General features: G+C 40.7%; 1 protein-coding gene across 1 annotated transcript in view; it reads right to left on the reverse strand.

Annotated features, from left to right (window-relative positions):
* LOC138868508 (uncharacterized) overlaps window positions 1–20129 on the reverse strand; it is a 67148-nt gene extending 47019 nt beyond the window's left edge. Inside the window, exons 1-2 of the mRNA XM_070146062.1 lie at window positions 19557–20129; window positions 18991–19277 (exon numbers count right to left, since the gene is read on the reverse strand). Coding sequence (XP_070002163.1) covers window positions 18991–19277; window positions 19557–20129 — 860 coding nt within the window. The remainder of the gene's footprint in view (window positions 1–18990; window positions 19278–19556) is intronic.
* Between the last annotated feature and the right edge of the window lie 1241 nt (window positions 20130–21370).

A 21370-nucleotide genomic window follows, 5' to 3' on the forward strand; every position in this document is an offset into this window, starting at 1 on the left:
GGTTGTCGTGAGCTGAGCAATAAACCTGCTGATGTAATTCAACCTCCCTAACAAACTCATTACTTCAGTTTTGTTCCTTGGAGGTGGCAATTCTTGGATGGCTTTGATTTTTGATGGGTCTAGCTCGATGCCTCGCCGACAGACTATGAATCCCAGCAACTTTCCAGATGGAACTCCAAATGCGCATTTGGCAGGGTTAAGCCTTAGGTTGTACCTGCGAAGTCTTAAGAAGAATTTCCTCAAATCCCCAACGTGGTCGGCCTGATGCTTTGATTTTATGATCACATCATCCACGTATACCGAACTTGACAAAAGACTTTGATAGATGTGGGACTGGTTTTGGAAGAACCCATGCCTTTTGTTTCAGCTTTCTGGCCTTTCTCACGTCGGTGACAGTGGGTATGAATCCCAAACCAAATGTTCCCCAGTTCTCGGGGAGAGATACTGGTTGTATAATTCCTTGCAAAGATGAGCCCAGACCTTTGCCGGGTATAAAACCATTTTTTAACATTTCATAGGCTACCATGACTGATGCAGAGGTTATCTTTGGATTCGGAAGGTACTTCCCCTCTGGAATTTTCTCTACCGACACTGTATCGGACACTTGGTATACCCATGGTCCCTGGTCATTTTCTATTCCCTCGACCGGTACAATGGCACTGCTGTGAGCATTTAAACTTTCTTCCCCATGCACAACTATTTCTTGATGATCCCATTCAAACTTGACCGCCTGGTGTAGTGTTGACGGGACTGCTTTAGCAGCATGGATCCATGGTCGACCCAACAACAAATTATAAGAAACAGTTATGTCCAGTACTTGAAACTCCATCGTGAATTCAACTGGCCCTATTGTCAGTTCCAACACTATGTCGCCAGATGAATTTCTGCTTCCACTGTCAAACCCCCGTACGCAAATGCTATTCTTCTGGATCCTCTCCTCTTTGATTTTCAATTTGCTTAAAGTGGAGAGAGGGCAGATGTTTGCACTTGACCCGTTGTCAACCAATACCCGGGTTACTACGGAGTTTTCACATTTCACGGTGAGGTAAAGAGCTCTGTTGTGCTCAGTCCCTTCCACAGGCAATTCATCATCAGAAAATGTAATTCTGTTCGCCTCAAAGATTCTGTTGGCTATTCTTCCCAAATGATTTACAGAGATTTTATCGCGAACGTGAGCCTCATTCAGGATTTTCATCAAAGCCAGACAGTGCTCCTCTGAATGGATCAGTAATGACAATAATGAAATTTGAGCGGGCGTCTTCTTCAGTTGATCCACAACAGAATAGTCATGGAGCTTCATTTTTCTTAAAAACTCTTCCGCTTCTTCCGTCACATCTCTCTTTATTGGTGTTGGATTATTTTTAGTCTTTCTTAACTCTTCGGGAGTAAAACATATTCCCGAATGAGTCAAGCCTTGCACCTCACAGACTTCTTCCTTGACTTCTTTTCCCTTGTACATTACAGTCACCCGTTCATAGTTCCATGGAATGGCCTTGTTGTTGTTCACTGGTAGCTGGGTTACAGGTTTGATAATAACCCGATCTATACGGGCTCCTTCCACGACTACAATGGATTTGCTGGCAACCCCTGGTACTATCACTTTTGACCTTTCTTGCTTTGTGACAACTTTGCTCGAAGATCCCTTCTCGACTACCACAGATGGTTCATCACCATTTCTGTTCTGCTTAGGTACCGACTTCTCCTCTGTTAACTGCTTATCCGGCTTGGCTTCATGAGACCTGATCATCATGATGGTTTGTGACGGCTTCTTTGTCTCGCCATCAACCTGTACTATTTCTATCATATTAGCCTCCTGATGGACTGGCATTGGATTTCTATTGATATTGGGAGCTTCGGGGGTTTGAACCTCGATTTTATTAGTATCAATCAACTCTTGTATTGCATTTTTTTAATACCAGCATTTTTCTGTATCATGGCCTGGTGTACCGGAACAATACTCACAGCTAATGGTGTAGTCCAGATTCTTTGGAGGAGGATTGGGTAGCTTGGATTGTATTGGTCTTAGCATGTCCAACTGTCTCAGCCTGTGGAACAGACTAGTGTAGGACTCTCCCACTGGAGTATAGGTTTTCTTTTTCTGTTCCCTTTCTCCCCTGAATGCTGGCCTAGGCCTGAAACCTGGTCCGGGATAGGCTCGTGGGTAAGTACCTGGTATGACAGGAGCACGCCAGTTAGCGTGTGCCGGTGGATGATTGTATGCTTGTGTATGGTTGATGGAAAAATGAGGTTCCGAAGGGTGATAGTAGTGTTGAGGTGAATTGTGGTGGTGAGTTGATTGGTGAGGTCGATGTTGATTATAGTAAGGAGGTGATCCTCTGGATCCCGACCAAGTTCCTGAATCAACTACCGCTGCTTTCTCCCTCTTCTTTCTTCTGATTCCTCCTACCCCGCCTTGAATAGCTTGAGTAGTCGCCTTAATAGCCGAATAGCTCATGATTTTATTTGTCTTGAGGCCTTCTTCCACCATACCTCCCATCTTCACTACTTCGTTGAATGATTTTCCTACCGCTGAAACCAAATGGGCATAGTAAGTTGGTTCCAAGGCTTGAAGGAAGTAGTCTACCATTTCACTCTCCTTCATAGGAGGATCCACTCTTGCTGCCTGTTCTCTCCACCGGAAGCCATACTCTCTGAAACTTTCATTGTGTTTTTTCTCAAATTTTGTCAAAGATAGTCGATCTGGGATGATTTCCAGATTGTATTGGAAATGGTATGCAAATGCCTGTGCCAGGTCATCCCAGGTGTACCATCTCCCATGGTCCTGGCGTGTATACCACTCCAAAGCTGATCCGCTTAAACTTTGACTGAAGTAAGCCATCAATAATTCGTCCTTTCCCCCAGCTCCTCGCATCTTGCTGCAGAAACCCCTTAAGTGGGCTACTGGGTCGCCGTGCCCATTGTATAGGTCAAATTTAGGCATCTTGAAGCCAACTGGTAATTGTACATTTGGGAACAAGCACAAATCCTTGTATGCTACACTGACTTGCCCACCTAACCCTCGCATGTCTCGGAACGATTGTTCTAGGCTTTTAACTATCCTGAACATCTCTTCTTGTTCAGCATTTTTGGCTGGCTTGTCAATTTCGGTTGGGAGGTCAAAACGAGGAATAGTTGAATGGATTTCGGAAGCTTTGAGGGTGGGTTCCGGGGGGTAATATTGGTTGTCCTGGGCCTGGAATGTAGGCTCACTAGGAGATTTATGGAGTGTAGCTGTGGGAGGTGTCACAAAGACAGGAGTTACAGGTGGAGGAAAGTATGGAACTGGTTTAGGAGGGGGAGACTGCGGTGTCTGAGAGGTGGTGCCTCGGTAGTGTTGGTAGATGGGGAAATTTGGGGATAATTCAGTGGTAAGATTATCCTGAGTTTGGGCCATTGATGGACAGGGTTAGTTGGGTAAGATGGGGGTGACTGCCCTGTAGACCAGGCCTGGTACATCTCAGCCATTTGCTACTTGAGTTTAAACATCTCTTCTTTCATTTTCCCGACATCCATCTCCTCTATCTCAATACCTGTGTCAACATCTGGGATAGACATACATTCGGGTATTGGTCCTTTTGATCTCGTATGATAATGATAATATGCCAGTATACTCTTTAGAGAAACTAACTGCTTGAATTCTTGAAATGAGCAAATTTGTTAGTTTTGAGAGTTTAACACATATATAATTACACGTTGAGATGCAATGCTCCTAGACAAATAACCCATTTCTATTATGCATTTGCTTGGCTTCTTGTGTCATCCCAGCTTTTATTGGTCTTTTATTGTTGTTCACTCTTATTTTATTTTATTTTCTTATATATATTTTTTTTATTGTGGTCGAATCTTATAGAGATTGCCTACGTATCATGCCCCCGCACGAATCAGACCTTGCGTAGTTCGGACATAAGGCAATTGTCAATACTTTTATTTATTTTACAAAGATGGAACAGTCATTACATTTGAAAAACATTATAAAAATGGTTTAAAACTCGACACAAACCCAAATCAAACAAAAGACACAATCAGGACTCATTTTGAAAAATGACACTCATAAATAAAAAGATCATTTTTTTTATTTATTTAACACTTCTTTTTTTTCAAGATTTAAAAATATTTTTTGGGAATTTTCTAAAACAACCCATTTTATTCCTCGGCTCTCACAATGATTCAATTAAGCTGGTCAACAAGCAAATCTGAGGCAAATGAATGCATAGGTAGCAAGTAGGATGCATCAGGATAGTCTTTTTATCTTGGGTTCACCTGTCCTAGACAGACCCAACCCCTGTGTTGAGTCTCCAAGGCCAAATGTACATGATGCAAATAGACGTTCCTACTAGGGATCCGGTACATGGCTGAGTTATTCTAGGTGAAAAACCTGAGGTTGATTGTTCTAAACCTGGCTTACCCAAACGGACAGTTTGAGCCGAAGCGGGGGCAACGTACCGGGAGCACGAAAGTCTACCCGGCCTAGTTACTTGTCCCAACTTCGTCTTATTTGGTATGACTTTAACAGAAAGGTGGGCCACGCGCACGTGTGCACCATAAATTTAGAAGACTCAGAAAGAAGGGGGTTTCGTAGCAGTTGTATATATTCATAATTCAAATAATATTAAAGCGGTAAAAGTGTCATTTAGCACATTGGGCATATATCATGTAAAAAAAATCAGATAATAAATAAAGCCAACTATAACAATTATTTTAAGCTCGAATTCTTAAACCCTGAACCAGTGGTTCTGGGTTACAGCTTTTACATTTGTCCCCAGCAGAGTCGCCAGAGCTGTCACACCTCCTTTTTTACGCGCCCGCGGGGGCGCGTAGGGAGTTTTCTCCAATTAAAGGACAGTCGAAAGGGGATTTGTTTATTTGTTTCAGAGTCGCCACCTGGGAATTTTAAGGCGTCCCAAGTCACCGGTTTTAATCCCTGAATCGAGGAGAATATGACTCTGTTTGTTATTCTGCGAACCAGAAATCCTGAGTAAGGAATTCTGTTAATTCGGGAGAAGGTGTTAGGCATTCCCAAATTCCGTGGTTCTAGCACGGTCGCTTAACCATTTTTATATTTGGCTTAATTATCTTGATTTACTAAATACCCTTTTTCTTGTTACCTGATTTTATTACTGCTTTTGTTTAGATTGTTTACAATTATATAAACGAATCACGCGTACGTATATTCGTATTATATACCTTTTATAATTGTAGAGAATCGTGCCACGCATACGTGTACACAAAAAGGTTGATAATATTTTTTATATTTTTATTATTAAAAAAAACCATACGTTCAACAATGAACTGCACATCTCGGGTTTTTAGGAAATTAATTTGCTATTCTCCGAAAAATCCCTTTTATTAAATATTCACTCGAAGTTGCGCGAACACATAATCCGAATTGCTTTTAGAAATATAATCAGGTTACGCGAACGTATCCCTAATCACAAAAATATTCTCGATGGTAGTATAAATTTGTTTACAAATTGTTTATTACATCCATATTATTTTTATGTGAAAATCATGAGAAATCCCCATTTGAGATGCCCTTAAATTCTTTGAAAAGAATTCACAATTTATTAAATGTTGACCGCTGATTATATTTTTACGTGTGAATTATATTCTTCCGAGCCATTCAAATTTTAGGAGTAAAAATAAACAAAGTGTGATTAATACTACCATTTTTCTCGTAAATCCAATATATGTATACCCAAAAAGTGAATTGCATATGAAACTAAAAAATTGATTTATGAAAGGAAGAGATGTTTTCGAAGAATTTTCATTATTTTATTTATAACGAATGCTATATTACATTCTTAAAATTGTTACAATTTATAAGCCTAATCTCCTTCCACATCACTTGTTCTTAATCCGATATGCATGATTATTTTAGTTAATTCTGCTTATGATTGAGTTTGGGATATACCTAATCGAAACGATTTTATTCTCAACCTATGCGAACTATTAGCAAACACAAACTTTACACGTAAAAAAAATTGTTGGCTTATTGTTTACATTATTTTTTAAAGAAATGAGGTGATTGCATTCAAATAACTAGGCCATTTGTTATTAAGAAAAGAACTAATCTACCTGTTGTCTTTAATAAGACGATATCATATATAACATGAATATACCCCTACACCATTCACCATATTCCAACATTGTGAACCTAACGGATTTTATCAATGCATCTTTCGACTATTGATTATAAACATAACCATTATTACGCCATATATGAACAAAATGCAACCAACATCATCTAGCCTTAAACCACAACCAAATAATTAACAAAATATGCTAACAATGTATTTTCTTGACATTTCCATACTATTCTGTACCTAACTAACAATGTCACAAGACTTAATTAATGGCCAACTTTATGCCATGTTCCCTATCTTGACAATTCAGATATAACTATACTAATGAGATTTCGAAATGGATAACATTATTACAAAGCTTTTATACGAATTTCAAAATAAGATAATTAACTTATAGCCATCGTGTCGAACTCACTACTAGTTAACCAACATGAAACAAAGCTGAAATTTAAACTAACGAACTTAAATGTATAGAAGACAGAATTACAATTCGAGCTTCATTTATTTGTCATGTTGAAAGCTTTGCATGACATGAGTTTACAGATATGTACCTGGAAATGAAGGTAGAAGAAGTAAATTTCAGCAGTGACAGCAGTAACAAAATCAGCAGAAAATGCCAGTATTTCCACAGATTTGAGCAACAATACAGAACCCGAGAACCCAGACACAACGTAGAATGACTCTTTAAGAAATTTCAAACTTTAAACTCAACAATGGGATTTGAACAAATCCAGACAGATAAAACACAGTATTTCTGATTTTTCAAGACTTAGGAGAAGGCAAACTGACAATTTCAATCTCAGAAATTCAACCTTAACACTAGCTTCTATTGTAGAAATCTGTTTTTTCCTGCTTCTGATTTTTCTTTCTTTATTTCTGTTTTCTTTCTTTTTCTTGAATCAGATTTCTATTTATGCTTCTGTGTGTTTTTTCCTCTCTTAATTTCTGTCCAGATTTTCTCTCTGTCTCTCTCTGTGTATATGTATTTCTGTGTGTATTAAAATCTCAGTCCTTTTTTTCAGTCCCAATCCCCTCTATCTTATACAGGTCTGCCCCTTTTCCTTTCAGTGCTGCCTGGACCCCCTTCTTCTTTTAAAAATCAGAAAATCCCATTAAAATCTGCTTTTACTACTTTAAATCCCATTAAGTGATCTTTTCCTGATTTTCAGCATTCCCATTACCCTTTGTTTCTCATTATCCTATTAGATTATAGCCATTAACAATCCACCAACATCACACTAACATTATCATATGACTTTCACTGTTTCATTCCCAAAACACCCCTGAAATCCTACTGTTATTACTGCCCTTAATACAAAAATCAGAATCTAGTACAAAAAAGATTTAAAAATCTGTTCAAACTTAATTATCAACCTGATTTAAAACAGCTATAACCAATTCTCTTAAGTTCTGGACTGAATCTTAACTGAGAATGCAATTTTCTAACACAATTGTATCTAATCAACATTTGTGAAATTGAATTTAAACCTAACATCACAACAACATCACACAGAATTCAACAGAACAATTTAAACTGAATTTGAAATATGTATGAATGCAGGGGCATTGTCAGTATATTGACACTGCCTGAAACCAACTGCTCAGAAATTAATACACAAATGTTTGATAAACTTTCTGACTTATTAAACAAGAATCAACTAATTAGCAAGAACTAATTAACTGATTACAACAACATGATACTAGTCAATCAAAACAGGTGAGCAGGTTATTACAATGTATTATCATAAACGGGAATTCATAATGTAACTAATCGACGAACTTAATCGAGTCGATTACACACATTGTAAACAAACATAACCAACAGAAACAATTCACTTATTTGATCAAATATACGGGTATGAGACAGAAACACAGAATTTAAATAAACAAAAAATGTGAAAATAAATTACACAAGCTACTGAAACAGGCAACAATATACACATAGGATACAAAAAGAAATAAGAATAATACCTCTGAATCTTTAAATTTACACGGACTCAAGCTTGACTTTGAATTCGGACCTTTTTGAGGCTGAACAGACTTTATTCGAAGTATTCTCAATTGAGAATACCTCGATTAAAGTCTCTTAGACCTCAATCCCTTATTTAATTCGGGCAAATTCCATGTTTTGAAATTTTTAGGGTTTCTGATTCTTGGATCTTAAATTCGAACACTTCTGGGCAGATTCGAAGGGAACCAAAGATGACACAAGGGTGAGGGAGGCCTAGGGGTCATTTGGTGTTAGTTTGGAACGAATCTGAGTGAGTTCATGTTTGGTTCGAACCTTCAAAAAGAAGATTCGAAGAACTCTGAGGTGATTCGAGCCAAACAAGCACCAGATCCATAGCTAGGGTTGTTAGGGGAAGCTACGGTGTTAATTTGGAAGTCATCGGAAAGGGTCGAGTTTTCAGACCAACCTTCGATTTAAGATTCAAAGAGTTGGGGCCTGATTCGAAGGAAATTAATACTAGATCTGTGAAGAGGGGGTTGTGAGGAGTCGAGGGTGTTCAGGTGGTGACCGGCGGCGTTGTTGCCGCTAGGTTTCAGGCGATGGAGAGTTAAGGCGGCTAGGGTTAGGGGTGTGATTCGGAGAGGATGATGAATAGTGGAGAAGGGGGGTGTTTAGTTAGGGGGCCGGGGTAGGGATTTGGATTTATAAAGGGATGGGGTGGATTGATACTGACCGTTATATCAGGCAGAATGGATGGCCAGGATCTATCTACTTACATGAACGGCGTCGTTTTGGTTTAGTTGGGGAATGGGTCGGCCCGGGTAATGGATCGGGTAGGGATTACAGGTAAGGGATGTGGGATCTCAGCCGTTGGATGGATATGATCCAACGGTCCTTGGTGAAATGTGACCAAACGTCGTCGTTTGGATTTATTCCTGAGTTGGACCGACCTGGGTTGTTTGGATTGGGCTGTGGGGGGGGGGGTAAATTTGTTTAGGCCTGGATTTCAGTCCAGGTCCGATTTTTTTAGTTTTTTTTTTTAAACTTATTTTACATTTCCTAATTTTAATCCTAAGTATAAAAATCCTAATAAAAATTATAAAACAATTTTAACCTTACAAAAATATTAATTACTTTTTTAACAACTATTTAACACATAGACAAAGCGTTAATCACATAGTGAAACATTAAAACTAGAACAAATGCATATTTTTGTGATTTTATTTCAATTATCTTTTAAATGCATAATTAAATCCTAGATATGCATGCAACATGTATTTTTATTTTAGTTTCGTTTAATTATAACAAAGCAAACATTTACAGACAAACACAAATAATTAATAAATGCCGCATAAATTCTAAAAATTGCATACTAAGAGAATTTTGTTTTATGTTTTGATTTATTTTAGAGTATTTTTCGTGAGGCAAAAATCACGTGCTCACAGATTACACAGCATATAATTATACACAACAGCGAGCAGAAACAAATTCAACCAAATAAAAGGTCTGAGGGAGAAGAACAAAACAATCGACAAAAAATTGAAATATTAATATAACAATACTAAACAAAATAAATAGACATTAATATCAAAAATAGAATAGAAGTGAAAAAAGAAAAAATACCTTAAAAAAAGAACAGAAAACAGACGGGCTTGACCAACTCGGACTCGAACTTTTTTTGAGGTCAACCGGACCTTAATCGAGTGTTCTCGATTGAGAACACTGGACTAAGGTTAGTTAGAAACCCCAAATTCCTGTTAATTTCGGAGAAATCCCAATTTGGTCTTCGTTTAGGATTCCTGGTTCGATTTGGGATTCAAACCGTTCTAGCACAATTCGAACCAAACCAATGGTGGTTTATAGGTAAGGGAGGTCAGGTGGATATCTGGTGTGAGTTTGGGGTGGATTGGGTTTGGTTCATGGTTTGCTCGAATCTTCAATTGAAGATTCGAGAAGTTGGGGGATGATTCTAAGCAAATGGTTAACGGATTCGGGTTGGGGGTGTTTAGGTGCTCTAGGGGTGTTAGTTTGGTGACCGGCGGCGTTGTTGCCGCCGGGTTTCAGGCGAAGGTGTGCGAGGGCGGCTAGGGTTTGGGCTATGGTGAGGCTCTGTCTCTGAGAGAGACGATGAACAGGGGGGTCTGGTTTGGGGGGGCTGGGTAGAGATTAAGGTTATATAGGGAGGGGGTGGTTTAATCTTGGTCGTTGGATCAAGCACGATCAACGGCCCGGATCAATTAACTTAAAGGAAATGGTGACGTTTGGTCATGCATCGAGACTGGGTCAACCCGGGTTGAAATGGACCGAGTTATGGGGGAAGGCTGGCACCGTTAGATCACTGGGAACGGACGGCTCGTATCAACTTGCCTAAAACGGCGTCGTTTAAAATAATGCTGGGTTGAACTAAGTCGTCTAATGGAAACAAATCAACGGCTTAGATCTGAGGCGCCGAAACGGCATCGTTTGGACAATCTGGGAGACCAGGCTTATTGGATTGGATCGTTTGATATGATTTGGGCCTGATTTTGCATTGAAATTGACCCAGTTCCGATTTGGTCCATTTTTCACTCCTTTCTTTTTTCCTTTCATTCTTTTTTAATTCCTAAAAACAAAAATTCCTAAATTAAATTGTAAAACCAAGATTATTTTAAAAAAGATATTAATTAACCCTTAACAATAATTAACACGCAAGATCAAATATTGATTAAAATAAAATCACACAATTAAACAATAAAAATGACAAAGCTACCAAAATTCATATTTTTGTGATTTTCATTCTTTTAAAATAGGACATGATTTAATTAATTCAAAAATGCACAATTAAATCCTAAATATGCATGCAACATGTATTTTGGTATTTTTCAATTAATTAAAACAAGATAAACATTCACAGACAAAAATAATTATCCAAAATGTCACGCAAAATTCTCAAAATTGTACCCAAAGGCAATTTGTTTTATTTTTCGATTTCTTTTGGAGTAGTGTTCGGGAAGCAAAAATCACGTGCTCACAGTTGCTCCTCTTTGTCCGAAAACACAAAGAGTTTTTGTGCAAAGATAAAGTGAGCGGATAGGAGCGATTTTTGCCCGTTGGAATACTCCGTGTGAAGAATTTTTGAAAAGATTTAACCGAAGCTTTGCTTCAAAGGTTTCCTACATATCCCTGTCTAAAAGGGAATCAGGTTAATGTAGTTCGGGAAGTTTTGGTAGTTGGGACTACCATGGGACTACATTTTTGTTGTTACTGCCGCTGCATGTTGTTGCTACTGCTTTTCGATCTCCTTATTACACCGTGCCAAAACAAAACAAGAAGCTAGACTTAAACTAGGAATTACAAAATATTATCTATCTCCGACTTGTTCTTGTAGTTTTCTTTTTGATTTCTACGATGGGATTCATGCAGGGGATATTTTTTTGTAACCCTCCTCATTACTGACCTCTGATTTGATCTTGAAATGTATTCCTCTGTTCTGCAGGCGGGCTCCTGAATTTAACAACTTAAAAAGTTATGCCTCCGTTCTACGGGTGGGCTCCCGAATGCAACAACCTAAAAGTAACACCTCCGTTCTACAGACAGGCTCCCGACTGGAACAACTTTAAAAAAAGTAACGCCTCCGTTCTACAGGCGGGCTCCCGACTTCATCAACTTAAAATTTAACAACCTCCATTCTACAGGCGGGCTCCTGACTTCTTCGACTTAAAATTTAACAACCTCCATTCTACAGGCGGGCTCCTGACTTCTTCGACTTAAAATTATAACAACCTCCATTCTACAGGCGAGCTCCTGACTTTATCAACTTAAAATTTAACAACCTCCATTCTACAGGCGGGCTCCTGACTTCATCAACTTAAAATTTAACAACCCCCAATCTACATGCGGGCTCTTGACTTCTTCGACTTAAAATTATAACAAACTCCGTTCTACAGGCGGGCTCAGGACATTATCAACTTAAAATTTAACAAGCTCCATTCTACAGGTGGGCTCCTGACTTCATCAACTTTAAATTTAACAACCTCCATTCTACAGGCGGGCTCCTGACTTCATCAACTTAAAATTTAACAACCTCCATTCTACAGGCGGGCTCCTGACTTCTTCGACTTAAAATTATAACAACCTCCGTTCTACAGGCGGGCTCCTGACTTCTCCAACTTAAAATATAACAACCTCCGTTCTACAGGAGGGCTCCTGACTTCTTCAACTTAAATCATAAAAACCTTTGTTCTACAGGCGGGCTCCTGACTTCTTCAGCTTTTAAAATAAACAACCTCCGTTCTACAGGCGGGCTCCTGACTCCATCAACTTAAAATTTAACAACTTCCATTCTACAGGCGGGCTCCTGAATTCTTCGACTTAAAATTATAACAACATCCGTTCTACAGGCGGGCTCCTGACTTCTCCAACTTAAAATATAACAACCCCCATGCTACAGGCGGGCTCCTAACTTCTTCAACTTAAAACATAACAACCTCCGTTCTATAGGCGGGCTCCTGACTTCTTCAACTTTTAAAATAAACAACCTCCATTCTACAGGCGGGCTCCTGACTCCAACTTAAAATTTAACAACCTCCATTCTCCAGGCGGGCTCCTGACTCTAACTTAAAATTTAACAACCTCCATTCTACAGGCGGGCTCCTGACTTCTTCAACTTTTTTTTTAAAATAAACAACCTCTATTCTACAGGTGGGCTGCTGACTTCTTCAACTTCAAATATAACAACCTCTGTTCTACAGGCGGGCTCCTGACTTCATCAACTTTTAAAATAAACAACCTCTGTTCTACAGGCGGGCTCCTGACTCCAACTTAAAATTTAACAACCTCCATTCTCCAGGAGGGCTCCTGACTCCAACTTAAAATTTAACAACCTCCATTCTCCAGGCGGGCTCCTGACTTCATCAACTTAAAATTTAACAACCTCCATTCTACAGGCGGGCTCCTGACTTCTTCAACTTAAAATTTAACAAACTCCATTCTACAGGCGGGCTCCTGACTTCATCAACTTAAAATTTAGCAACCTTCATTCTACAGGCGGGCTCCTGACTTCATCAACTTAAAATTTAACAACCTCCATTCTACAGGCGGGCTCTTGACTTCTTCGACTTAAAATTATAACAACCTCCGTTCTACAGGCGGGCTCCTGACTTCTCCAACTTAAAATATAACAACCTCAGTTCTACAGGCGGGCTCTTGACTTCTTCAACTTAAAACATAACAACCTCCATTCTACAGGCGGGCTCCTGACTTCTTCAGCAATTACTTCCCTCAAACTGGTGTTTTCACTTCTCTGAAACCTGCCGGGGATAACACTGCTGGGGAATTCTTCCTTCTTTATGACTAGTTACTTTCCTCCTTTTAACAATGGTGGGGATGATACTGATTCAAAGACCACTACCCTTAAAACTTGGGTTATCTTGCTTCTTCCAAGATTGGTTTCTTTAAAACTTGTATTGCCTTCTCCCGTAAACTTCTAGGGATTCCACTTCCTTCAAAACTTGTGTTATCTTCCATCTTCCCCAAGTGGGTATCTGATTTCAAGAAAATGTTCGTAATGAGAGAAAATTTTCTGCCCCATTTTGATAATCTTCTTTGTGGCCATGTCTTCCCGCTGTCAATAACATTTCCTTTCCCTGCTTCAAATCAAAGAAAAATTTGTTAGTTTAAAATGTGGTGAGTGGTCATGCCACTCTTGCTGGGGATGGTTTTTCCCTTTTTCCTTTCCTTGCTTTGCGTTTTATTACAAAACTTGTTGGGGATGATATTCCTGCTGGGGATGGTTTTTCTTTTCTGTTCCTTCCCCGCTCTGTGTTGTCCGACAATCGCGAAACTTGGTCAATAATCTGTCGGAGTTGTTCCTGCATATCGCAAATCTGCTGGGGATCCTCTTGGAATTTGATCCATAACTTTTCAACTGTTGTTTTTTCTGTTTTTCTCCAACTTCCCCTGGAAATTTGGTCCTCTTGGAATCTTGACCCATTCATCATTTGGTCTTGCGACAAACTTCTTTTCGCTTTATCGCCTTATCTTTGGCCTGTCCTATTCACATTTTGCTTTGCACCGTTTTGGCAACTGGTAGAAAGCTCTGAAAAATCTTTCTCAAAACAAACTACTGGAGGAAAAATTCTTAAAACAAAAGAAATGAAAAGTGATGATTTCAAAATATGGAAAAAGAAGAAGTCTTTCCGAACGCATGCTGTGGAGAAGAAAAGGAAAAGGACTTATCTGAATGATATAATCGATCCCAACGATCATGTCGTGCATTCCGAATTAATCAACTCAGTCTATTTGTATCAACCAATCTTTCTGGTGGCCTTATTTCGCTGGGGGATATGCAGGCGCCCAACTATTTTTGCCAAATCAACACTTTTGCATTGCTTGACGCCTCGACGGATCCTTTCCGCCAATCTTATCTTGTCGCCTCATAGTGCCCTTCGAGGGGTTTTCACTAATAAGACTCTCTCATTTCTCTCAACTCCCGTCGCCTTCTAGTGCCTATTAAGGTTTTCACCATAAGACTCTCTCATTTTGTTTCTCTCAGCTTTCGTCGCCTTACGGTGCCTATGAAGGTTTTCACCATAAGACTCTCTCATTTTAGTTTCCCTTTCTCAGCTGGGGATTGGAGTGTTGCCGATAAAATTCTCTCTACTAGGGATTCCTTTGGCTATCAATTCTTTCGGCTCATAATCCTCTTTCAGTCGGGGATCAGTGTGTTATTCTCGGCTTTCATTTGCCTGCTCGGCATCTCTCGGATACTGATCGGGAGGTCTTTTTGGACATCAAATATGGGTTTTTTTGTGGGGCTAAAAGTAAAAGGATATCAAAAGATTCAAAATAACTTTAATGGGTAAAACATTACAACTCTCGGAATCAAACCTTTTTCCACAATTTAAAACGTAACTTCTGCCCTAGTTTTCTTGTTTGGGGGATCTTTTGATTTTTGTTATACTATGACCGAGCCGTGAGGCGCCTACGTATCCTCTTTGAGGAATCAGGTCGAACGTAGTTCATTCGATTCCTTTGTATTTCTTTTTCTTGTGGCTTTTCTTTTTGTTTTGTTATTATTTTTTCTTCCTTTTCTTTTTTTTTTTTTGTTTTTCATTTTCATTAGTGATTCCAAGAGAGGGGTATGAAAGAATAAATAAGGCTCAAAGGGGGAAGCAAAGGTTAAAATGTTTGGATAGAAGAAAGAATTGCCTCCGTCATTTCATTCTCCGATAAATGCCAAGTACAAACAGACAAACATCAATTGCAATCAAAGGAATTACACATAATATCTCTTGAATGCGTCAGAATTGATAGCCATGTCGATGCATCTTCCCTCGACATCTGTCAGACATATGGCATCGTTGGATAACACTCTAGTCACAATAAACGGCCCTTGCCAATTCGGGGCGAACTTGCCCTTTGCTTCAGCCTGGTGTGGCAAGATTCGTTTTAACACCTGCTGTCCTACTTCAAATTTCCTGGGACGCACCTTCTTATTATATGCTCTTGCCATCCTCTTTTGATACAATTGGCCATGACATGCTGCTGCAAATCTCATTTCATCAATCAAGCTCAACTGCTCCAATCGGGCTTTGACCCATTCATCATCATCAATCCCAGCCTCAGCGATAATCCGGAGGAACGGAATTTCTACTTCTGTCGGTATCACTGCTTCAGTTTCGTATACCAACAAATAAGGAGTTGCACCTTGTGAAGTGCGGACAGTAGTGCAATATCCCAACAATGCAATTGGCAACTTTTCATGCCATTTCCTGGACCCTTCTACCATCTTCCTCAATATCTTCTTTATGTTCTTGTTGGCTGCCTCAACCGCGCCATTCGCCTTGGGACGATACGGGGTGTAATTACGGTGTGTAATCTTGAACTGTTGACATACTTCTTTCATTAAATTGCTGTTAAGATTAGTGCCATTGTCCGTGATGATCACTTTGGGGATCCCAAATCTACAGATGATATGGGAATGAACGAAATCCACCACTGCCTTCTTGGTTACCGACTTGAAAGTTTTAGCCTCAACCCACTTGGTAAAATAATCGATGGTGACCAGAATGAACCTATGACTATTGGAAGCTGCCGGCTCAATCGGTCCAATGACATCCATGCCCCATGCAACAAATGGCCATGGTGCTGACATTGTATGCAATTCTGTTGGCGGAGAATGAATCAAATCTCCGTGTATCTGACACTGATCGCATTTTCGCACAAAATTGATACAATCACGCTCCATAGTGAGCCAATAATACCCTTCTCGAAGAATCTTCTTCGCCAATACATATCCGCTCATATGTGGCCCACAAACTCCCGCATGTACCTCTATCATCACTATCATGCCTTGACCAACATCTATGCATCTCAGCACTCCTCCACTAAGGAAAAATCCATTTGCCAATCGCCGAATGGCTCTGTTTTGATCTCTGGTGGCCTACTCTTGGTATATCCCCATCTTGAGGTATTCCTTGACATCATAAAACCATGGCTCGCCATTCATTTCTTCCTCTATCATGTTGCAATAAGCATGCTGGTCATGAACCTGGATATGCAACGGGTCAACATGAATTTTGTCTGGGTGGTGCAACATCGATGCTAAAGTGGCCAAAGCATCGGCAACCTCATTGTGAACTATTGGTATGTGTCTGAACTCCACTGATCGAAATCGCTTGCTCAGATCGTGCAAACATTGTCGATATGGTATAAACTTCAAATCCCGTATTTCCCATTCACCCTGGATTTGATGCACCAGGAGGTTCAAGTCTCCCAAGACTAAGACGTCCTGGACATCCATGTCTGCAGCTAACCGTAAGCCCAAAATTCATGCCTCATATTCAGCCATATTATTAGTACAATAGAAACGTAGTTGTGCCGTAACAGGATAATAATGTCCTGTTTCAGAAATAAGTACCGCTCTTATTCCAACTCCTTTCGCATTTGTGGCTCCAACAAAGAAGAGCTTCCAACCTGGTTCCTCAGATAATTCCAACTCATCTACATACATCACTTCTTCTTCAGGAAAATACGTCCTCAATGGCTCGTATTCTTCATCAACAGGAATCTCAGCCAAGTGATCGGCCAATGCTTCGGCTTTCATGGCCGTCCTTGTCACATAGACGATGTCGAACTCCGTAAGTAATATTTGCCATTTCGCTAACCTCCCTGTAGGCATAGGCTTCTGGAAAATATACTTCAGTGGATCCAAGCGTGAAATGAGATAAGTAGTATATGATGACAGATAATGTTTAAACTTCTGTGCCACCCAAGTTAGGGTGCAACACGTCTTCTCATGTTGAGTGTACTTAACCTCATAGACCGTAAACTTCTTACTGAGATAATAGATGGCTTGCTCCTTCCTTCCTGTGATATTATTTTGTTGCCCCAGTACGCAACCAAATGAATTCTCCAGTACCGTTAGATAGAGAATCAACGGTCTTCCCGGTTCAGGTGGGACCAATACAGGTGGGTTTGATAGATACCCCTTGATTTGGTCGAAGGCTTCCTGACATTCTGCCATCCATTCTACTGCAGCATCTTTCTTCAGTAGCCGAAAAATAGGTTCACAAGTCGTCGTGAGTTGAGCGATGAACCTGCTGATATAATTCAACCTTCCCAACAGACTCATTACTTTTATTTTGTTCTTCGGCGGTGGCAATTCTTGGATGGATTTGATTTTTGATGGGTCCAACTCAATGCCTCACTGACTAACGATGAATCCCAACAACTTTCCAGATGGAACACCAAATTCACATTTGGCCGGGTTGAGCTTAATGTCGTACCTTCGAAGTCTTTGGAAAAACTTCCTTAGGTCTGCTATGTGGTCTTCCTGACGCTTAGATTTTATGATCACATCATCTACGTACACCTCAATCTCTTTGTGTATTATGTCATGAAACACCGTAGTCATTGCTCTCATGTACGTTTCCCCAGCGTTCTTCAAGCCAAAAGGCATTACCCGGTAGCAATAAGTCCCCCACGGCGTAATGAATGCCGTATTTTCCGCATCTTCTTCATCCATCAGAATCTGATGATACCCAGCATAGCAATCTACAAAAGACCCGATCTCACGTCCGACACAATTATCGATCAAGATATGGATATTGGGTAATGGAAAGTTGTCCTTGGGGCTTGCCCTATTCAAATTGCGGTAATCGACACACACTCTGATCTTCCCATCATTCTTCGGTACTGGCACCACATTAGCCAACCAATTAGGATATCGAGTGACCCGAATAACTTTTGCCTGCAGCTGTTTGGTTACTTCTTCTTTAATCTTCACACTCATATTTGTCTTGAAATTCCTCAATTTCTGCTTGGCGGGAGGGCACGCCGGGTCAGTGGGCAATTTGTGAACCACTAGATCGGTGCTTAAGCTCGTCATGTCATCGTACGACCATGCAAAAACATCTTTGAATTCAATGAGTGGTTTGATTAGTTCCTCCCTGATGTTTGGCTTAATGTGGATGCTTATTTTGGTTTCCTTGACATCGTCTGCATCCCCTAAATTGACAGCTTCAGTGTCGTTCGAATTGGTCTTGGGTTTCTCTTCGAACTGGCTTAATTCTCTGTTTATCACTTCAAAGGCTTCATCCTCATCGTATCCCGATTCATCATCATAATCGACCTCTTGTACAATTAGTTCAGAATCAGATTAATTTTTTAGACTAAGTTGAAGATCTGTTATGCATGCCATGTCATTAGAACCAATATAAAGAGAACTGTTCAGAAAGAGAAAAGAAGAATACAAAATTAAAACAAAATAAAGAGAGAGAAATTTCACTTTATTAAAATGCGGGATAACAGAGTTTCACGCTTTTGTCGAATACAAAAATAAAACAAAACTTGATTACAACTCTGGAATAATCTAGAAAACAAGAAAGAAAATCCAGAGCCTACTACCAAGACTTCCTCCGGGTAGGAAAATGAGTAGCTGTCCAATTGTTGATATTGGCCCTAGGTCCCACAAACTGTATATCTGCCCTACTGGAACCTTCTCCAGCTTCTATCACGTTGACGTCGGCGAGCAACCTTTCAAAACCCGGATTCAAATCTCCATCTGACCCAATCAGAGGTCCGAGAATTTTGGGGACTGACAATCTTCTGATACCTGCTCTGATAAAGGATCTGGAAAGACGTGGAACTACCTTGGGAAGAACCCAAACTTTCTTCTTCAACTTTCGGGCCCGCCTTAAATCTGTTGCCGTAGGCTTGAATCCTAGCCCAAAAGTGTCTGAGTTCTCGGGAAAAGAAATTGGCTGGACCATACCTTGCAGTTCAACCCCCAAACCTTTTCCAGGTACAAACCCGCTATTTAGCATTTCCGAGGCTACCATGAAGGTCGCAGCTGCGATCCTGGGAAGTGGAAGGTCATCGCCTTCAGAAATTTTATCCACTGAAACTGCGTCGAAAACCTGGTACACCCATGGACCTTTGTCGTCATCAGTTTTTATGAATGGCACAATGGCATCACTCACAATGCCTGTACCGTCATCCCCGTGCACCACTATCTCCTGCCTATCCCATTCAAATTTCACCATCTGGTGCAATGTAGAAGGCACTGCTTTGGCGGCATGGATCCAGGGTCGCCCCAATAGAAGATTGTATGATACTTCCACGTCTACCACTTGGAATTCCATGGTGAATTCCACTGGACCAATGATCAATCCCAGTATGATATCACCCACCGTGTCGGTACCACCTCCATCGAAACCTCGGACGCAGACGTTGTTCCTGTGAATTCGATCATGATCAACTTTCAGCTTGTTTAGATTAGTCAAAGTACAGATATTGGCGCTTGATCCATTATCAATCAATACTCGGGTGACCACCGAGTCTTCGCATTTCATGGTCAAGTATAGGGCTTTGTTGTGTTCTGTACCCTCTGTTGGCAATTCATCATCAGAAAATGTCACTCGGTTTACCTCGAAGATTTTGTGCACTATCATTTCCAAGTGATTTACAGAGATTTTATCCGGAACATGGGCCTCGTTCAGGATTTTCATCAGTGCCTGGCAATTATCGTTGGAATGGATCAGCAGTGATAGTAACAAAATCTGTGCTGGGGTCTTTCTTAACTGCTCCACAATGGAGTAGTCTTGTGCCTTCATTTTCTTCAAAAACTCCTCAGCCTCTTCCTCCGTCACTATCTTGTTTACCACCGCTGGGTTGGACCTTCTTAACTCTATGGGAGCAAAACACCTTCCCGAACGAGCTAAGCCCTAGGCCTCACATACTTCTTCCACAACCTACTTCCCTTCGTACATTACCATCGCTTTACTGTAGCTCCATGGCACGGCTTTCTCGCTGGTTATCGGCATCTACATTACTAGCCTGATGACAACTGGCCCTTTGTATGTTGGCTTTCTTGGTACCCCTCACACCGTGACTTTAACCGGCTCTGGATTCTTTGCAACAACAGGCAAACTCTTCCCCATCACCACTACTGGCTTGACGTCTACCTTTTTCCACTGTACCACCTCTTCTCCACCTGCCGACTTTTCTTTTAGACTGGCACTGATCCTCATCACCGTCTGTGAGGGTTTCTTTAGCTCCCCTCTTTCGTGCACAAGCTCGATCATGTGGGTTTTGTGGTGTGTTGGCAACGGGTTCTGATTGATGTTGGGTGCCTCCGGTGTCTGAACCTCGATCTTGTTGGTGTCAATAAGATCTTGCACTGCACGTTTCAACTTCCAGCACTTCTCGGTATTATGTTCGGGAGCCCCTGAACAATACTCATAGCTTACCGAGTGGTCCATATTTTGGGGAAGGGGATTCGGCAATCTGGGCTTAACAGGACTCAACAAACCTAACGGCATTAATTTGTGGAACAAAGCAGTATAGGTTTCTCCCAACTCAGTGAATGTTCTTTGTCTCTGTACCCTTTCATTTCTGAAAGCCTGATTCTCCCGGAAACCTGGCCTTGCGGGATTCCTGTAGGCCCTTGGTGGTGGATATGTGTTTTGTGGAGGTGGATATGTATTCTGTGGAGGTGGATAGGTATTTTGGGGAGCCGGCGCGCGCCACTTTAGGCGAGCCGGAGGCTGTGTATATGTCTGGGCTTGATGGATGGAGAAATGTGGTTCTTGTTGTGGGTAGTAGGGCTGTGGAGGGTAATTTGGAGTGTGTGGGTAATTTGGGTGATGGGGTCTGGCTTGGTAGCGGGGGAAAGGACCTCTCGATCTGGACCAATTACCTGCCTCTATTGTTGCGACCTCTTCTCTTTTCTTCTTCCTGAGCGCACCTCCCGTGCCGCTCTGAATGACCTGAGTTGTTGCTTTGATTGCTGAATAGCTCAGGATTTTGTTGGACTTAAGTCCCTCTTCAATCATACCACCCATTTTCACCACCT

This window comes from Nicotiana sylvestris, chromosome 5, assembly GCF_000393655.2.
Source record: "Nicotiana sylvestris chromosome 5, ASM39365v2, whole genome shotgun sequence".
NCBI lineage: Eukaryota > Viridiplantae > Streptophyta > Magnoliopsida > Solanales > Solanaceae > Nicotiana > Nicotiana sylvestris.